Consider the following 15,725-nt stretch of genomic DNA (forward strand, 5'->3'; position numbering starts at 1 on the left):
ACTGGGAATGTTGTTCTGTTTTGCTTGATATATCGTCTACAACTGGAAAAAACTTTTTTTTGTCAGTTTACAGAGTGACTTACTTGTTGTAGTTTCCTGCTAATCCTTTATTTGACATTCAAATACACATGCAGATTCTGTACCTTCTCATGTTGAGCTGTAACATGTATTTGTCTGGCTACCATTCTGTTGGGGCCGAAGCTTTTTATCCTGTGGAAAACGCTAACTTGACGATGCTATTTGGTCCGACAACTCTGTTTGGCAATTCATCATCTAATCATTTCTAAACAGGCAACTGTAGGACATTCAGTTCATGACATATTGAGGTTTTGCTGTCTAAGTACAGTTAACTGTCTAACTTTAAAATGTACTCTTGAAGGGTAGTTTTAGACACGATATAATAGAAATTAAATAGATCTTTTTAAACCTTTTGTTGTGATATACTCACAAAATTTTCTAAGATAAACCCACTGATTATAGCCTATAGACTTGATTTTGAAATGGATGTCATTTAACGCAACTGATGCTATGAACTTAAACAACTGATCCACTGATTTGAGCTTTTTACTCCATCTATCTTCAAGCATTTGTTAAGAAAACTATTTCAACAGTTTATTGTTAAATATCATTTCCAGGAATTTGTCCACTTGGGTGCTGTAGCTTTAAGAAAAAGAAAGAAAAAGGTTTTGGGTTTTTTATACATTTCCTTTAGCAAACCATTTTTTACTTGAAGCTCTCGTTTATCTTTTGTGACCCAGTTTGACCTGGTGTAACATATAGTATGTGTGTTCTTACCTTTTAATGCTCAGAGCAACACACGCGTCCCATTAACACTTTCAAGACTCACAAGATATCGAATTTCTTTTAAAAGATATTGATGAACATGAGCGAAAAGTCAAATACAACAACAGCGGCATGTTGAACTTCTCAGATAGTTTTAATTCGTGTTTGTAGTTTCTTCAAAGGCTGAGCAATGAAACGTTTCAGTGGGCAGCTTTTAGTTTTCCAGAGAATTATCAGATTTCAGAAGACTTTTTAAATGAAGCCTTGGGTTGGAATGGGTAGGGTTAAATCTATTTCATGAAAAATTCAACAGCATATCTCTCTCATCTACTACTTTTACTTAATTTGACTTATCTAACTACGTAGCAGCAAAGATTAAAGTAGACTGGATGAATGATAACTGAGATGACAGAAGAAAGAGTGATGCTTTGAATGAGCATTTGCTTTGAGCTTTGTGAGATTAGTGATTGTGGCTGCTGTCAGAGATATGCACGTTTTGCACATTCACAAAAAGGGTAAACAATATAAAGTGGAGCTGCCCATGCAGCTGGTTGGTTATTAATAATAGCCAGGCAACATGAATGAACCTCCACCGTGTTTTATTACTGGTACAGTAGATAATCATTTTCCTTATGGGCTTCACTTCTCTCTTTTCTACGGAAGAGTATTAGGGCCAGGCATAAGAAAAAATAATAATATTTTGCCTGTCGAGAATTAAGTCGACATGTTGAGAAGTCGAATTTTCGAGAAAAAAGTCAACTCCTCTAGTCCATTTCGACTTTAATCTCGACATGTCGACTTTATTCTCGACAGGCAAAATATAAATATTTTTTCTTATGCCTGGCCCTAATACTCTTCCGTACTTTTCTCTCTCTGTGACACGTATCTTTTTCTTGCATTTATTCTTTCAATTCTGTGATTATTATTGGGGAGAAAGTAAGTGTGTGGGAAATCCCTATTTGTATTGTAAAGTGTGCTTACAATTCATGGTAGTAAACACGTCGCTGCTATTTACTCGCTACTCGCTCACTCGCTTGGGTGCTTTTGCTGACTTGGTGTGTAGAAGTTGGGTGGCCACTGTTTGGAGAACACTGGGGGAACGTCACCTGTCAATAATCTGTATTCTGCATTTTAATTGGCTACTCGCTTTTACTCGCTTTACTCGCGTCGCTCGAAGTTGAAATATTTTCATCTCGGAATCCGCCCACATCGCATCGCTTGTACTCGCTTGTACTCTCCTCGCCTACTCGCCTCCTCGCCTCGAGTGAACACATAGACATTCTATTGACTTCACTCGCTGAGCGAGTAAATAGCAGCGACGTGTGTGTACTAAAGACCAGCACCGAACAGCGGTAGGTAGGTTGACACGCCTAAGCCCCGCCCCCTGCCCTGTGATTGGTGAGCATGTGTTGCCATATCAGGGATTATGAAAAGCGAAGGGTGGGACGTTAAGCAATGTGTCTCATAACACGACACATGAATGCGGTAGTTTTTTGTTATTTATTTGAATTTTGTGGCGCAAACACCACATTTTGGTCGTGTGCGTAGCTCTACGTTGTATCCAAGTGACGTTAGCTAGCTGACCGACTCTTAACGGCTCCTCCTTGGGAACTTTCACCGACACATGGGAAATCATCAAAGGGCACCGCAACTGTCAGCGAGGTGGGTAGCTGACATGTAGAAGGTATATGCGCTACGCGTGACAGAGGGGGCACTGCTTATCGACTGTGTAATAATAACTTTACTTCGTTTTTACACGAGACTTCCCAATCGATGTTTGGGTAACTAACGTAATCAGTCTTTCTTTCTTACAAAATCTGGCAAAATTAGTTAATTAGTAACCCGTCCTCCATTGTCTTCCGCCTTTAGTAACTGGCAGTACCAATCAGAAACGGAGCCGATATAAGCATGACCACAAACCATCCATGACAGCGGACACCACAGAGGGGACCGGCATGATGGAGACACCTCGCAGAATCATCAGCTTTAACTTCTCGGACATGGAGCAGGGAAACTCAGAGCCCTCTGCCCTCTCCTCCACCATGTCCATAGACAGGCTCTTGCCGGCTCTCCTGGAGTGCTTTGGGATCATTTTGTGCGGTTACGTCGCAGGGAGGACAAGTATCATCACTCCCACTCAGGCCAAAGGATTGGGAAACTTTGTGTCCAAATTTGCCCTCCCGGCACTGCTGTTCAAGAACATGGTGCTGCTGGACTTTGCTAATGTCATCTGGCCATTTCTCTGGAGCGTCCTCATCGCCAAAGTGTCCGTGTTTTGCATTGTCTGCATCCTAACTCTGATAGTTGCCAGTCCTGACAGTCGCTACAGTAAGGCTGGGCTCTTCTCTATATTTGCCACCCAAAGCAACGACTTTGCCTTGGGTTATCCAATAGGTAAGCATAAAAACGAGTTCTCCTACTTGCTTTTCATTCACTGCCTCTCATTTATAAATGCTTACAATAATGCACATCCATCAAATTGAAAGCTTTTCTATTGATTTTGTGACACTATGAATAAAGTTTGCAAAAGAAAATATTGCGAGGCATTTCGGAGCAGAGTTTCAGATTTATGAACACACGTCATGATCATACAAGTTGGTTGGAATGGAGAAGTGTGTGTTTCATTTCAACAACAAAAAATAGCTACGTGAGAAATGTAATTCTAATGAAACAAATCCTCGTACGCATGATTGGAAAACTGACAAACGTGTAAGCTTCAAACATAGGGATCATTATTTCATGTGGCACAGTTTATCCCTTAGAGCTGGAAGAACCTGTTTCAGCTTGGATGATCTTGTAACATTTCCAGAAAGTGTCTCATTGTGTTGCTTGTAGTTCAGTGATGAATACTCCAATTTCCTCATTCATTTTTATCTGCAGTAACATTTGATACCGCAGCTCTCCTTCTGCCCCATGTGTCAGAAAGACTTGAGCTCTTCCAGTGAATGGTGATCATTGATATGCAGGTCGCTCCCTGAGTGGTTTTAAAAGCTTTCTGTGCGCTCTGTTGATAAATGGGCATGATTTGTTAATCCTAATGACGGTTTGCAGGTGTACCTCTGTGCAAACATTTAGTATGAAACCAAGGCAAAGTTTTATGTACGAGGCTTTAAATTTTCCTGTTTGCGACGTATTTTTTAACCCCTATTTCCCCTCTGCATCCTCAGTTGAAGCCCTCTACCAGAGCACACACCCAGAATACCTTCAGTACATCTACCTGGTTGCACCGGTCTCCCTGATGCTCCTAAATCCCATCGGATTTGCTTTCTGTGAGATCCAGAAGTGGAAGAATGAAGGGAACCGCCAGCAGAGCAAACTCCTGATTGTGGGAGTCGTAGTTTTGCAGGTCCTAAAGAACCCCATTGTTTTCATGGTTGTGATTGGTATCATCGCCCACTTTGTCCTGCACCAGACAATTCCTGCTTTCATGGCCGAGTTTCTGGACGGCTTGGCCAACTCTTTTGGGGGAGCAGCTCTGTTCTACTTGGGTCTGTCTATGGTGGGCCAGTTGAGGAAACTAACCAGATCCACAGTCGTGACACTGATATTACTCATTACGGCAAAACTGTGAGTGTCATTAAGGATTTTTACTGCAACTGCTGGGTTGTTTTTTTTGTAAAATAAATTTAGTGTTATCAAGCAACCATTGCATAGTTATTATGAGGCTTGCTGTTGGAGTGTAGAAGGTCAGTAAGTTAGAGCAAAGTGATCCCAGCATGCTGATTACTGCTGATGGTTTGGATGACTCAGGCCTTTATCAGACAACAAGGCATTACCAAATGGATGTCTCATTCCAGGGTTCAGGAGTATGTAGAATGATAGTAGCTATTCTATTTAAATATTTCTGTTGCACTGCATTTCACAGCATAGTGTTAAGCAACCCTTCACATAACGGTGCATTGCTCTGCTCTTTTGACTCTCAGGTTGCTGATGCCCCTTCTTTGTAAGGACATGGTGGATCTGTTGGACAACACTAACACCAGCTCTTTGAACCACTCCAGCCTCTCTGATTACGCCTTTCTTTATGGCGTGTTCCCGACTGCACCAAGTGTGGCCATCTATGCAGTTTATTACAACGCAGAACTAGAAGTTGTGAGTCGTTTGCAATTACCCCCCAGCCTTCTATCTGCCATTCACTTACTTATGACGTTTGTTTTGTTTTCCTTTTCTTATTTATGCCTCTTTTTTCTTCTTCTTTTTCTTCTTCTCACAGATAACCTCCGGGATGGTGATCAGCACTTTTCTCTCGGCTCCGATCATGTATGCTTCGGCCTGGTTGCTCACAATCCACTGGATGGATCCCCAGCTTGTGATGAATTCACTGCAGAATGTCAGCTTTAATACAAGCATAGTGAGCTTAGTTGTACTGGTGAGTCACAACCTCATCGGGGCGTATGCAGGCTTGCTGTGGGGCTTGTCTTTCACGACTGACATTTTATCAGCTGCTTCTTTTGTTTCTTTTGTTTTGTGTCTCGATGTAGAAACGGTCTACGGTAGAAAAGGTCGTAGAAATGCCAAACTTGTATACAATGCCCCCCCTCTGTAACTCAACTGCAGTTTGAGCTGTTGATGTTATTTAAGTCTTTGACTATTTGCTCTAAAAGTAGACACAGCTTCTTGTTGGATGTTTTGAACCACTCAAACAGGCTAACTTTAAAAGTCTCAGTTATTCAGACGACGTACAGCCTCACAGATGCCCTACTTCCTCATTCTCACTTTCAGTGTTTCTTTTAGGGAAGTTAAAAGTTACCCTGAAATGTGGTCATATCTGGGTTTGAATTTTGTCTTCCCATGTACTTTTACTGTTCTTCTGCGTTTGCAGAGACTGAATAACCAGCCAGCAATGCTTCATGTCTGTCTTTAAATTCAATGCAAATGCTTTTATGCTGTTAACTGTACACAAATTGAAATCTGCGTGTTTCCCTCTGATAGGTGTGGACGATTACTGTTATGTTCTTGAGTAAGAAATTCAAGAGGCTACCTCACATGTTTACCGTCAACCTTTTCTTTGCACAGGTAAAAATGTTACCACAAACGCTCAATATTCATATTTCGCACTGAATAAAACAACTGAGCAGATGCACCTGTGAATAACTTCACATGTAAACGTTCTTATCCACGATGGTGTTTTTCTTTTCCTAGTTGCTGACTTGCATTGGGATGATTCTGTGGAACTTTGCGGTGAAGGGAGACAGCTTTATCGGGCAGGTCCTGACTTTCACGCTGTTGTGTACTTCACTCTACAGCACCTTCGTTTGGCCAGGTATACGCACAACCCTCCGCGCACAGCGGCCACACATTGAATCGCGCGACTACGTTGCGATGAGCTCTGAAATGTGAAGTTTGGCTTTTAATCTTGAAAAGTGCGCGCGCTCTGTTGTTTAAGGATTGATAGTGCTCTCAATTGTGCTCATGAAGAAGTACGAGGATCTGAAAGGATTATCAGGCGTGTTGGTCATCGCTGGCTGGGGGTGAGTCAATGTTGGTTAACACAGAAATGAAACCAAGCAAAGTTTGTCTTGTCCACTATAAAGCCATATCATAGCCAGACGATAGACAATTTAACTTAGATTGTGTGCATGAACACGTACCATCACAATATAGCTGAAGAGTACTGCTCTGGAGTAACTACTTAATTTCCTGTAAACTTACTATGCAAAAAGGTTCCACCGGTGTTTTCCCAAGACAGTGTTGTTGAGCCAGTTTTTGTTGGACATTTTAATCCAATGAGTTAATTCTTTTTTGGAACAGGATTCCAGCTTTATTTACAGCCATTCTGCTCATGGCTGGGCGACCAACGCCTGACACGATTGATTCGTATTTCTTCTATGGCAAAGCACAGGTAACAAAGCAAGTGGATCGTCTCCTGCTTTCTGTCATTTGGAGTAATAATAGAGAGTTACGTGAATGTTTCCATAACATGCGTTTCTCTGTTAGATAATCTGCACCACCATTGTAATCAGCCTCAGCGTACTCCTGGGAGGAGGCTCCCTCGTGTGTCTCAGTAGAGGAAGCTGGGCCCAAACCGAACGAAACCCAGGGGGCAACTCTTCCTTTGACACTGTGGAAGATCATGTGACAGAAGTTGAACCAGAAATCCGGACCGTGGTCGAGCCAATCGCCACAGCAGGAGATGGGGGTACTTTGTCTTATGGAGAACATTTCATTTAGATTATAGTTTTCTATTGTTTAAACGTTTAAGTCAACATTTTTTCCTTTTATGTTCACGTAACAAAAAACTATGTTTGGAAATATTTAGGGCTGGTGATGAGAGTAATTACAATCAAATAAGCATAGAGACGGCAGTGGGAATGAAGAGAGAAATCAGTTTTTTAAAACTACGATTTATCTCCAGTAATTCTAGAACAAATAGCTGCTCAGTGTAACCTCCATTTGATGATCGCTCATTCTGCTCAGATACATGTTCAGTGGAAAAAGTCCCACTGCGGTGACGAAATCAGGAGGTAAAACAAGAAGGAAACTGAACAAAAAACCCTGCGTGTCATTATCTGGAGGAAACACGATCAGTTAAAGTCCACACTGAAGTCATGGTCTTGCACAACCTATTTGAAAAAAAGAGATGCTAAGATAGGAATTCATTTGAGCAGAGTTTGTGTTGTCTGTGTGCTACTTACATGCTACATGGTTCGCACAGCTTAGCATACAAAGATTTAACATTACTAAATAAAGTAGATGCGTTGTGATGAAAAGCTGTTGTAAAGCTGCAGCCCTAAAGCATTTTTGCATTTTCTATAACATCCCAACTTTTTTTTCTCATTTGGGGTTGTCATCACACGTTAATCAATCCTTTATTAAACTAATATGTGCGTGATTGCTATTCTTAAATATTGTCTCTGTCGTCTGCTTTTCGTGTGAGCTGAGATGAGGTGTCAGAGAATCATTTTCAGTTTTGTCACTTTATCAGAGTGCCTCATATGTGACTGCGCTCCACCCCCCCAGCCCATGCCCGACATGATCGCTAGCACCAGCGTGAACGGCACACCAGCCATGCTCACAGGTACTGGACTGATAAGCAGCTGGCACGCATTTTGCAATGCATTAAACCCTCCAAGTAAACCCCAGACATCAGTTGCATCCGAGTTTCCTAAATCGTTTAACCTGGTGTCTGAAACTCAAATTCAATATGATCATTTTTTGTTTTGCTGCCCCCCTCAGGTCAGTGTGAGCATGGATGTGAATCAACAGACTGCCTCCTGGCTGAGATAGAGGAGCTCCAACAGGTTGCCGACAGACAAGTGGTCCGTCATGTGCTCATGTGTCTGCTTCTGACTGTCTGCCTGCTCGCTGTGAGTAAACCACCACCTTTCAGTTCTGCAGTAACATCTGCCCGCTTATTATATTAAGAGCGTCACAAACCAAAGCGGATACAAATAGCAGAGCTGTTCTGTTCCCAGCTTCTGTCAGAGGAAGACTTTTAGAAACCTGCTCAGAAACCCACAATAGAAAATTCCTAAATGCTGCATATGTATTTCTTTAGGTATTCAGTACATGTATACAGTTCATGAAAAAGAGCTTGGTTCCCATGGTGTTCGATATAAATGCTTGATGCACACAGTTGTTATCATGTTGTTTCCCTCTTAAATTCTCCAATAACAGAACTTATCCAGTTGCGTGTGGTTGCTCTATAACTACGTTCCTGGGAGACTTTACTTGGAGCTGCAGTTCTTCTGTGCTATTACCAACTATGGCCAGGTTGTTACAACAAATACAGCAGCCCCAAAATAATGAGTATTTATTCTCACATAGCACCACAGTCACAATTGTTATCTTTTCTGTTGACAGGGATTTCTCTCCTTTGCTCTTTTTGGGCTGGACAAACATTTGATTTTATCGCCATTCAAAAGGTAAAGAGTATTTATGTTTCAAAACTAAAGGCATGTTCAGAGGTTTTCCAACACACATTGTAACTTGTCCACTGTGTGCATAATACATATGTTATGAGTACAGAGCCGAGTGTGTGTATTCACTCTTTTAATGATTGTTTAGGTTATACCGACTGTGGTCTGGGAGGAGGCAGGATGAGCAGCCACAGCCTGATTTACCCGATGAGATCAGGATGACCTGCACCCAGTTCACAAAGTACCACAAACAGCAGTGTTTTCATGAGATTGTTAAAAAGAGAAGGTGAGATTATGCAGTGGGCTCTGGTCTGAGGTTGATGAGATAATGTCATGAGCAAACATGCTTCTGTTTTTTAATATTGATTTTTTTTTTTTTTTTTTTTTTTTTTTTTTTTTTTTTTTGCTCATTGCTTGTGGTGTGTTTGCGTTCTGTCAGCAGCTTTTTCTGTTTCTGGTCAGAGCAGCGGTCCTTAAGTTGAACTCTTTATCGACTTTCAGGTGTGGGAAGGAGACCGCGGTGGACAGTTTTCTTGGCCTTGAACTCGTGGAGTGGCTTCAGCGGGTGGGCTTGGCGCAGGACCGCGATGAGGCGGTAGTCTACGGGACGCGGCTGCAGCAGGGCGGTGTGCTTCAGCACATCAAGCAGGAGTACGGCTTCGAAGACGGCCATCTTCATTACTACTTTATGACGTAAAACAAAAGGGCAAACGCTGACATTTCTTTCGAGGTACAGCACATTTCAGTTCAAAAGGGAAATTCTTCTGTGTTCACACACTAGACGGTGCACTATGGTGTCATGTAGCAGAACATTTAAATGAAAGAATTGGGCACAGCAGACTTTTACTTTTAGGTGTGTGAATGAATGCAACACATTTTGAAGTTAAAAGCTCCACTGTGCCTCGTTGATGAGCTTAAAGGGAATTAAAAAATTTATTTAAAATGTACCACCTTTGTCCTCAAAGGAACCTTTCAAAAGGAACTCGCAGGCCTTTGTATGCTCTAAATACCATCTCCTTATTTAATTGTCAACAAAACATTGGAGAGATTTTTAAATTGTTCCACTATTCAAAGTGAAATGCATGTTTTGAATTTCAGAGCCCACCGTTACTTTTCATGCAGATGGCATTCTGGGGCTTTTGCCTCATCCGACAACACACGGCAGTTACTGTCTCAGTAATATTGCAGCTTTTACGGGTCGGCAGTAAAGATATCACTTAAGTGCTACAAGCTGCTTCTTTTGGTCATAGTTGCTTGTCAGAAGACAACAAGGGAATTAAAGTCAACTTTCCTAGATAACAGACGGACCAAAGTCAACTTCCCGAGGACCCACTGCTCTGTTATCACCACGTCTTCCCTGTTCCATGTCATGTATTTGTCAACTGACACGGTAATGAGGCCTTGGTTGTGACTTGCTGTAACAGTGGTTATGACAAAATGTTGCGCGCGTTATTGTGTCCCACTTGATTTCTAACAACCACTGATTAATGAGCCGGCTCCGCTTTCACATGACTGAAAGACAAACGGCAATTCTCTGCAACATAATGCAACGTAATTGCAATCACTATGATTTTGTCCCTTATGTTAAGCAGCACAGGTGGCAACTGTCGGACTGCTCAATTCCCGTTGGTCATATTGGCACAGATGCCACAGTCGTTTGTGAATCTTAACACTGTCCCAACACATTTTGACTTTGAAAACAGTAAAAATCAAAGTTCAAACACAACAAAACTTAACTGTCCTCAGTTAAAGCCTCTGCCATCCCCGTTTTCCTGCAGTCTGTTTATCTGAACCAGCTGATGACAGAAGGCAGACCTCTAAGTTTGCAGAGGATTTAAACAGAGTGTAAGGGCTTATTTATGATAGCATGTACGCATCTGTCTACTGCTTCATCATCCCACCCAAAGTGAAGGTTTTTGCATACCCAAACAAGGCAGCCCAACTCCTGGCAATCTTTTAAAACAAAACAAACAAAAAAAAAACTTCAGCCCACACCGCGGATGGTTCCACACATTTCTGAGTCTGCCCTCAAGTGGCAGCAACACACTATAACATGTAGATGGGCATTATGTAAAGCATCAATGCAAAGCGGCTTCAGAAACATGCATAAGGCACGTACACCTGCTTCAACCATATGTTGACAGGAACACAACAGAGATGTTTTGATGCTAAGCAACAAGTTAGTCTTCAGTGAATCTGTTGAATGTGCAACATTTCAAGCTGTGCGTTTCATATTTTTTTTTTGCATTTTTTTGTTTTTGTTTAATCACACGAACTGTGATTGCTCTGACTGATTGTCCCTGTTTTGAGGTGACCGTCCTCCTGCTGGCCAACGTTTCCCCTCCTTTAAAGACACGATTCCCTCGCCTCTCCCCGTCACTTCTAACTGGCTTCTGCTTTAGCGAGAGGAAAAGGAACTTACCCACTTTCCTCTGTTATCAATGAAAGGCGCAGACAACAAAGACTTTGCTCCACTCTCATGTTCCCACCTTTTTGATCTCCTTGCAGTAGACTCAATTCAGTCATATTTACTGTATGTAGCCAATGTGAATCTTTGTAATAAGCCATAGAATTAATATTAGTTTGGGTTCCTTTTTGTATTTAACATTTCTGAAATGTGAAGTTGCAGCTGCCTTGTTTTAACAGTTAACATTGTTAGATAAACTGTCAGGTGGCCCCTGTTTAGCCATATTGTCAGTGATGGTTATCCCTCACTGGAAAAAACTGGACATGGAGGCACCCATCAGGGCAGTGGATGAACAAGGGATTATTAGTCTTGGGGTAAAACAAGACTTTCGGATGATGGCGTCTTTGGTTGACTTTTATGCACTCGACACCTGTGTTGACTTCCTGTTGTTTTATTTTTGTGTTCTAACATGTGAATGAGGAAGCACAAAAAGGTGTTCTCATGAACAAAGCTGGAGCAGCAAAAAAAAAAAAAGGATGCCAGTTATCTGCTGCATGTATTCTTGCTTATTCTGAGACACCTCTGGACTCACTTTAACTCCTCAGACAAAGCCATTCCCTTCAAAGGAATGAAGGGAAGATTTTTATTTTTTTTTAATATTAAAAATTTATTTTACCAGTTTTGTTTATGGCAAATGTTACATGAGGCACAACTACTGTAGCTTCAGTCGCATGTTTTAATTTAACATGGCATTGGTATAAGATTATTCATGACCGAATACCTGAAAAAGAATCAGGGGCCTGAACTATGAAGCAGGATTTTTTTTTCAGCTTGATACGATTATTTCAGGTTCACCTCTTGAGTTTTCAAAGCTGCACTGGAACAGATTGTATATGAAATAAGAGATGCCACATGGAGAAATATCACCAAGTGACCAATCAGGGTTGTCTGTTTGTTTTTTGTTGTAATGTGAAAAAAACAGATACTGCTGCTTAGACAGTGAGTGTCTTCTTTCTCTTCAGTCCCTCTCAGAGTTAGACTGCCTTAATCACTGGAATGTTATCAAACTTTTGGCACATTTGCCAGGTTTGAATTCTCTGTTTGTATTTGTCGTTTAGGGTTTTTGAGGCAATAACACGCCTGCGTCACATTCATTTATGTGATGGCGAGTTGAGAACAAACGTCTTTGCACTGTTGAACATGATCCTGGTGTTCCAGATTTGTTAATCCAGATAAAATAAGTCAATAAAAACATCCATAGTTCAAGCCCCAAGCGTGTGGAGAGGAAAATGCTCAGCTGGACTGTCTTTCTTACAATAATCCTTGTAAATGAAAAGGTGACGCTGCTATATTTGTCTTTGATGTAAATAACAATGAAAGTAGAGCTAAATAAATTTTAATGGCTTTTTTATTTATTTTTAAAGCCGAGGTTTGTTTTATTCATTTGAAATGTTGACAAATATTCGTCTTTAATAAAAATCCCTGTGATGCAATTTTCTGCCAAAGGTTTGCGTTTAATACAATGCAGAATATTTGTGTTGAAATAAAAATTCTCTCAACCTTCGTGTTACACTCTAAATTTGTTCAGAAAACATCTGTGGCCGATGGTTAATTAAATAAACAATTCATTCACATTGCGGAAATGATGGCTTTTACCGCAGAGCTGCTCCATTTTGGTGGAACACTGAGTCATTAAACAATGATTTTAAAGATGTTCAGCTCTGATCAGATTCATTGATTTATCGAACAAACGGTTTCTGCCTCCTGCTGACACACTTGCAGGCCTGTTGTGAGGTTCCATAAAGTCGCAAACCTCTCAGCTTTTGCTGTAAGTGGACAACTCCTTCTCAACAGAACTCGAGAACAGGTTCACCCAAAGGTCAGGCTCATCGATGCCTTGTGTGAGAATCTCCTCCATCTGCCTCATGGTCTCCTTCTCTAGCTGCCTCGTACATTCTGTGATCTTCTGTCCTTTGTCCTACGAGCGGGAGAAAAAAAAGGAAACCTGAGTTTTAAGTACACTTTCAGCAGACATCAACGAGTGAATTGACTAACTCAGGGGAAACTGCGAAGCTAAAATAATTTGCTAAACCTTGTGAGATTCAATGATGGCAGCCGCCAGCTCATGTTTGACAAACAACGGATGTCTGCGGTCAGGCTTGCTCTGAAAACGGGGTTTCTTCTTTACTGGATCGTCTGCCCCAAAACTTGGGGAAGTAGTCTCCTTCAGCAGTTGAGCATGTTTAACAAAGATGAACGGCTTGAATACAGACCTGATAAACAAAAGAATAACTTAATAAGCCGTCTGTTAAAACAGTCTTTTCATTTTCATTTCCAGAGGGATTCATGTGCTTAAGTGAGGCACCTTTCGGGGTCTGGAGTTGCAGTAAAGTAGTGAACCCCTGGCAGAGCAGGGTCCGTGGGTATCACAGACACCATACTTCCTGTTGTCATGAACATGCCCTCCATGTTGATGCCACTCTCTTTATCCCTCAGGATGTCCATCATTGCTTCAGCAGTAATGTGACCTTAAGGAAAACAAAGCAAACACACTTTAGAAGATGTAACCTTTCTCCTGCTGTGATTCTAATTTCCACGGCGGCGCCTTAGTTAACTAACCGTTACTCTTCTCCAGCAACTTCTTCCCCTCGCAGTATCGGCTCCCAGCTGACTCTATCCTGGCTGTGGTCAAAAAGGAGTAAACGGTAGCAAAGTTGAACTCTGTCTGCCCATCCCACCAGCCTTTGCTTCGGGCATATTCCCTCATTCCTGAATGCTCTTTGTCCATCTTAGTTGTTATGCCGTACTGGTTTGAGATGTTTCGATATCCACCTAGAGACAGTGCACAAAATGGTGTTGTTCAGCAGCAGCGCAAACAATAATGATTCGTTAGAAAACTGATGGGAAATGAATGTCCGTGTGAATTTTGCCTCCATGTCACCGCAGATAAATGCTGCTGCTAACAGCAAAGACAGAAAGAGGGTAGCACTTCAAGGCACGATAAATATGATGATGGTTTGGTCAAGCAGCTATATTCGAGCCTAACAGAAGCGGTGAGGTGGATAGGGTAACTAGCGTCAAGGTACAGTTTAAAAACCGCTCAATGGTACTAAAAGTGTTCTGAGCGGCACATTTTTCAATCTGGGGAAGAAGAAAAAATGCACCAGTGCTCTCTGGTGGTCAAGATTTGTAAATACTTCAAATGTCGTAGTTTTAATAAAAAAAATTCAGCCCACAAATATCAATATAAGTGTGTGTGTGTTGAAGCAATATAAGGTAATAAATTGTATCTCGATTAGTGGCATCAGTGGTATAAAACATTGAGGCTTCTTTTACTTTTTTGTTTTATGCTTTTAAATATCTATTAATACAACTACAGACCATAAACTTCATTGGAAGGTGAAATTTAAAAAGTCTACCTTTCTTTTTTTTACTTTGTGGATTTCACTGATGCCTGAACATGCTGCACGTCCTGTGCATTTGAGCTCATTCGCTACGTTGCAAATGTCCGTTATTCTCCTCTGATTACCTTCAACTCTTTCGGCAGCCCAGTACTTTCCTGACGTCTCCAGCAGCCATGCCTCCTTCCTGTCAGAGATGAGGAAGCTGTTGTGGTAGGTGAAGCCAGAATCGTCTTCCATGCACGATCCTCCCTGACCGTGCTTCTCCAACAGCTCGGTGATGACATCCACAGCTTTCTCAGCTGTGTCAGCTCTCTCAAGTCCAAGTCTGAGAAATTGAAGGATCACAGATTTGTGTTTTGTATACAAAAACTACTCATAACGGACAAAAAAAATCAGTGACATATGAACAGTTTTTTGTCCAGTAAATTTAATTTCACTCATAACTCAAGCTGAATATGGTCTATCGTTTCACAGGGGTTGGGGGGCAAATAATTTCTTTTACAGGGGGTTTACCTGACTAGATCCATGCCAAGAAGAGCCTCCTCAGAATCAGCATTCTCTCTCCCCCACACTGCCTCATTTCCAATACACACTTGATGTTCATTTGCACCCATCTCAGCCCCCCATAGCCATGCCGGTCTGCTCAACACAACAGCATAAGTGTGGGCAACCTGCTCGATCTCAATGTACGTACACTTCCCACAAAAAGAACAAGACACATGGACAAGAAGTATTAATTCACCGTCATACAAGGTAAAATACAGTCATATTTTGGAAAACTGAAGGTTGGCGACAAATGACAGACTGTGTCAACTACCTCAACCTTCTCCTCTGAATTGTAGTCTCTTTCAGGGAAATACACCACCTCCTGGACTTCATCGCAGGGCCTGTCAGAGTTTTTCCCAAAGATGACACGTTGTCCCTCACTGGAGGGAGGTAGAGCCACAAAGGTGTCACAGGAAGAGGGGTGCATTTCAATGGAAGATCAAACAAGGCTGGAAGAACAACCAAGTTATAACCAATAAGTTATTCAGTCACAAGTTGTTCTCAGATTTAAAGATCATGTTCCCTAAACTAAAGCAGCTCTGAACGCCTTCACCTCACCACAGCGTGAGCTATAAGTGTAAAATTTAATGCAAGAGAGTCTTTAAATGACCTGCGGATAATATGGACACAAAACTCACCAGTCTTTCTGAAAGCTGTATCAGTTTCTATTCCCGTGCGTATCTACACGATTTGATCGGTCACAGTTTACGTCACTAAGACGGAAAC

The 15,725-nt window shown here is 41.6% G+C and overlaps 2 protein-coding genes across 3 annotated transcripts; one reads left to right on the top strand and one right to left on the bottom strand.

The window, feature by feature from the left end:
• Positions 1–2,202: 2,202 nt before the first annotated feature.
• On the top strand, positions 2,203–12,609 carry gpr155a (G protein-coupled receptor 155a). 2 transcript variants are annotated; one of them, XM_075479648.1, is made up of 16 exons: positions 2,203–2,467; positions 2,653–3,177; positions 3,951–4,350; positions 4,707–4,875; positions 4,997–5,152; positions 5,716–5,799; positions 5,926–6,046; positions 6,170–6,254; positions 6,535–6,625; positions 6,721–6,922; positions 7,709–7,801; positions 7,960–8,090; positions 8,401–8,496; positions 8,587–8,648; positions 8,791–8,928; positions 9,144–12,609. In XM_075479648.1, the coding sequence occupies exons 2-16, from the start codon at positions 2,709–2,711 to the stop codon at positions 9,337–9,339; spliced, it is 2,493 nt and encodes an 830-aa protein (XP_075335763.1). In that variant the 5' UTR covers positions 2,203–2,467; positions 2,653–2,708; the 3' UTR covers positions 9,340–12,609. The 2 variants fall into 2 exon arrangements, with proteins under 2 accessions (XP_075335763.1, XP_075335762.1); XM_075479647.1 differs by having other exon boundaries at positions 2,203–2,445.
• scrn3 (secernin 3) lies at positions 12,440–15,709 on the bottom strand. Its single transcript, XM_075479652.1, has 8 exons — positions 15,638–15,709; positions 15,271–15,448; positions 14,967–15,148; positions 14,579–14,778; positions 13,669–13,881; positions 13,415–13,577; positions 13,142–13,322; positions 12,440–13,027 (listed from the first exon to the last, which is right to left on the bottom strand). The coding sequence occupies exons 2-8, from the start codon at positions 15,424–15,426 to the stop codon at positions 12,866–12,868; spliced, it is 1,257 nt and encodes a 418-aa protein (XP_075335767.1). The 5' UTR covers positions 15,427–15,448; positions 15,638–15,709; the 3' UTR covers positions 12,440–12,865.
• Between the last annotated feature and the right edge of the window lie 16 nt (positions 15,710–15,725).

This window comes from Odontesthes bonariensis, chromosome 12 (genome assembly GCF_027942865.1).
Source record: "Odontesthes bonariensis isolate fOdoBon6 chromosome 12, fOdoBon6.hap1, whole genome shotgun sequence".
NCBI classification, from domain to species: Eukaryota; Metazoa; Chordata; class Actinopteri; order Atheriniformes; family Atherinopsidae; genus Odontesthes; species Odontesthes bonariensis.

Coding starts and splice junctions, on each gene's coding strand:
- gpr155a (XM_075479648.1), top strand. CDS start 2,709: ATGACAGCGGACACCACAGAGGGGACCGGCATGATGGAGACACCTCGC. Junction 5,153..5,715: donor TAGTGAGCTTAGTTGTACTG/GTGAGTCACAAC, acceptor TCCCTCTGATAG/GTGTGGACGATTACTGTTAT. Junction 8,649..8,790: donor ATTTTATCGCCATTCAAAAG/GTAAAGAGTATT, acceptor ATGATTGTTTAG/GTTATACCGACTGTGGTCTG.
- scrn3 (XM_075479652.1), bottom strand. CDS start 15,426: ATGCACCCCTCTTCCTGTGACACCTTTGTGGCTCTACCTCCCTCCAGT. Junction 13,882..14,578: donor GGCTGCCGAAAGAGTTGAAG/GTAATCAGAGGA, acceptor CACTGTCTCTAG/GTGGATATCGAAACATCTCA. Junction 13,323..13,414: donor GCAACTCCAGACCCCGAAAG/GTGCCTCACTTA, acceptor TTTGTTTATCAG/GTCTGTATTCAAGCCGTTCA.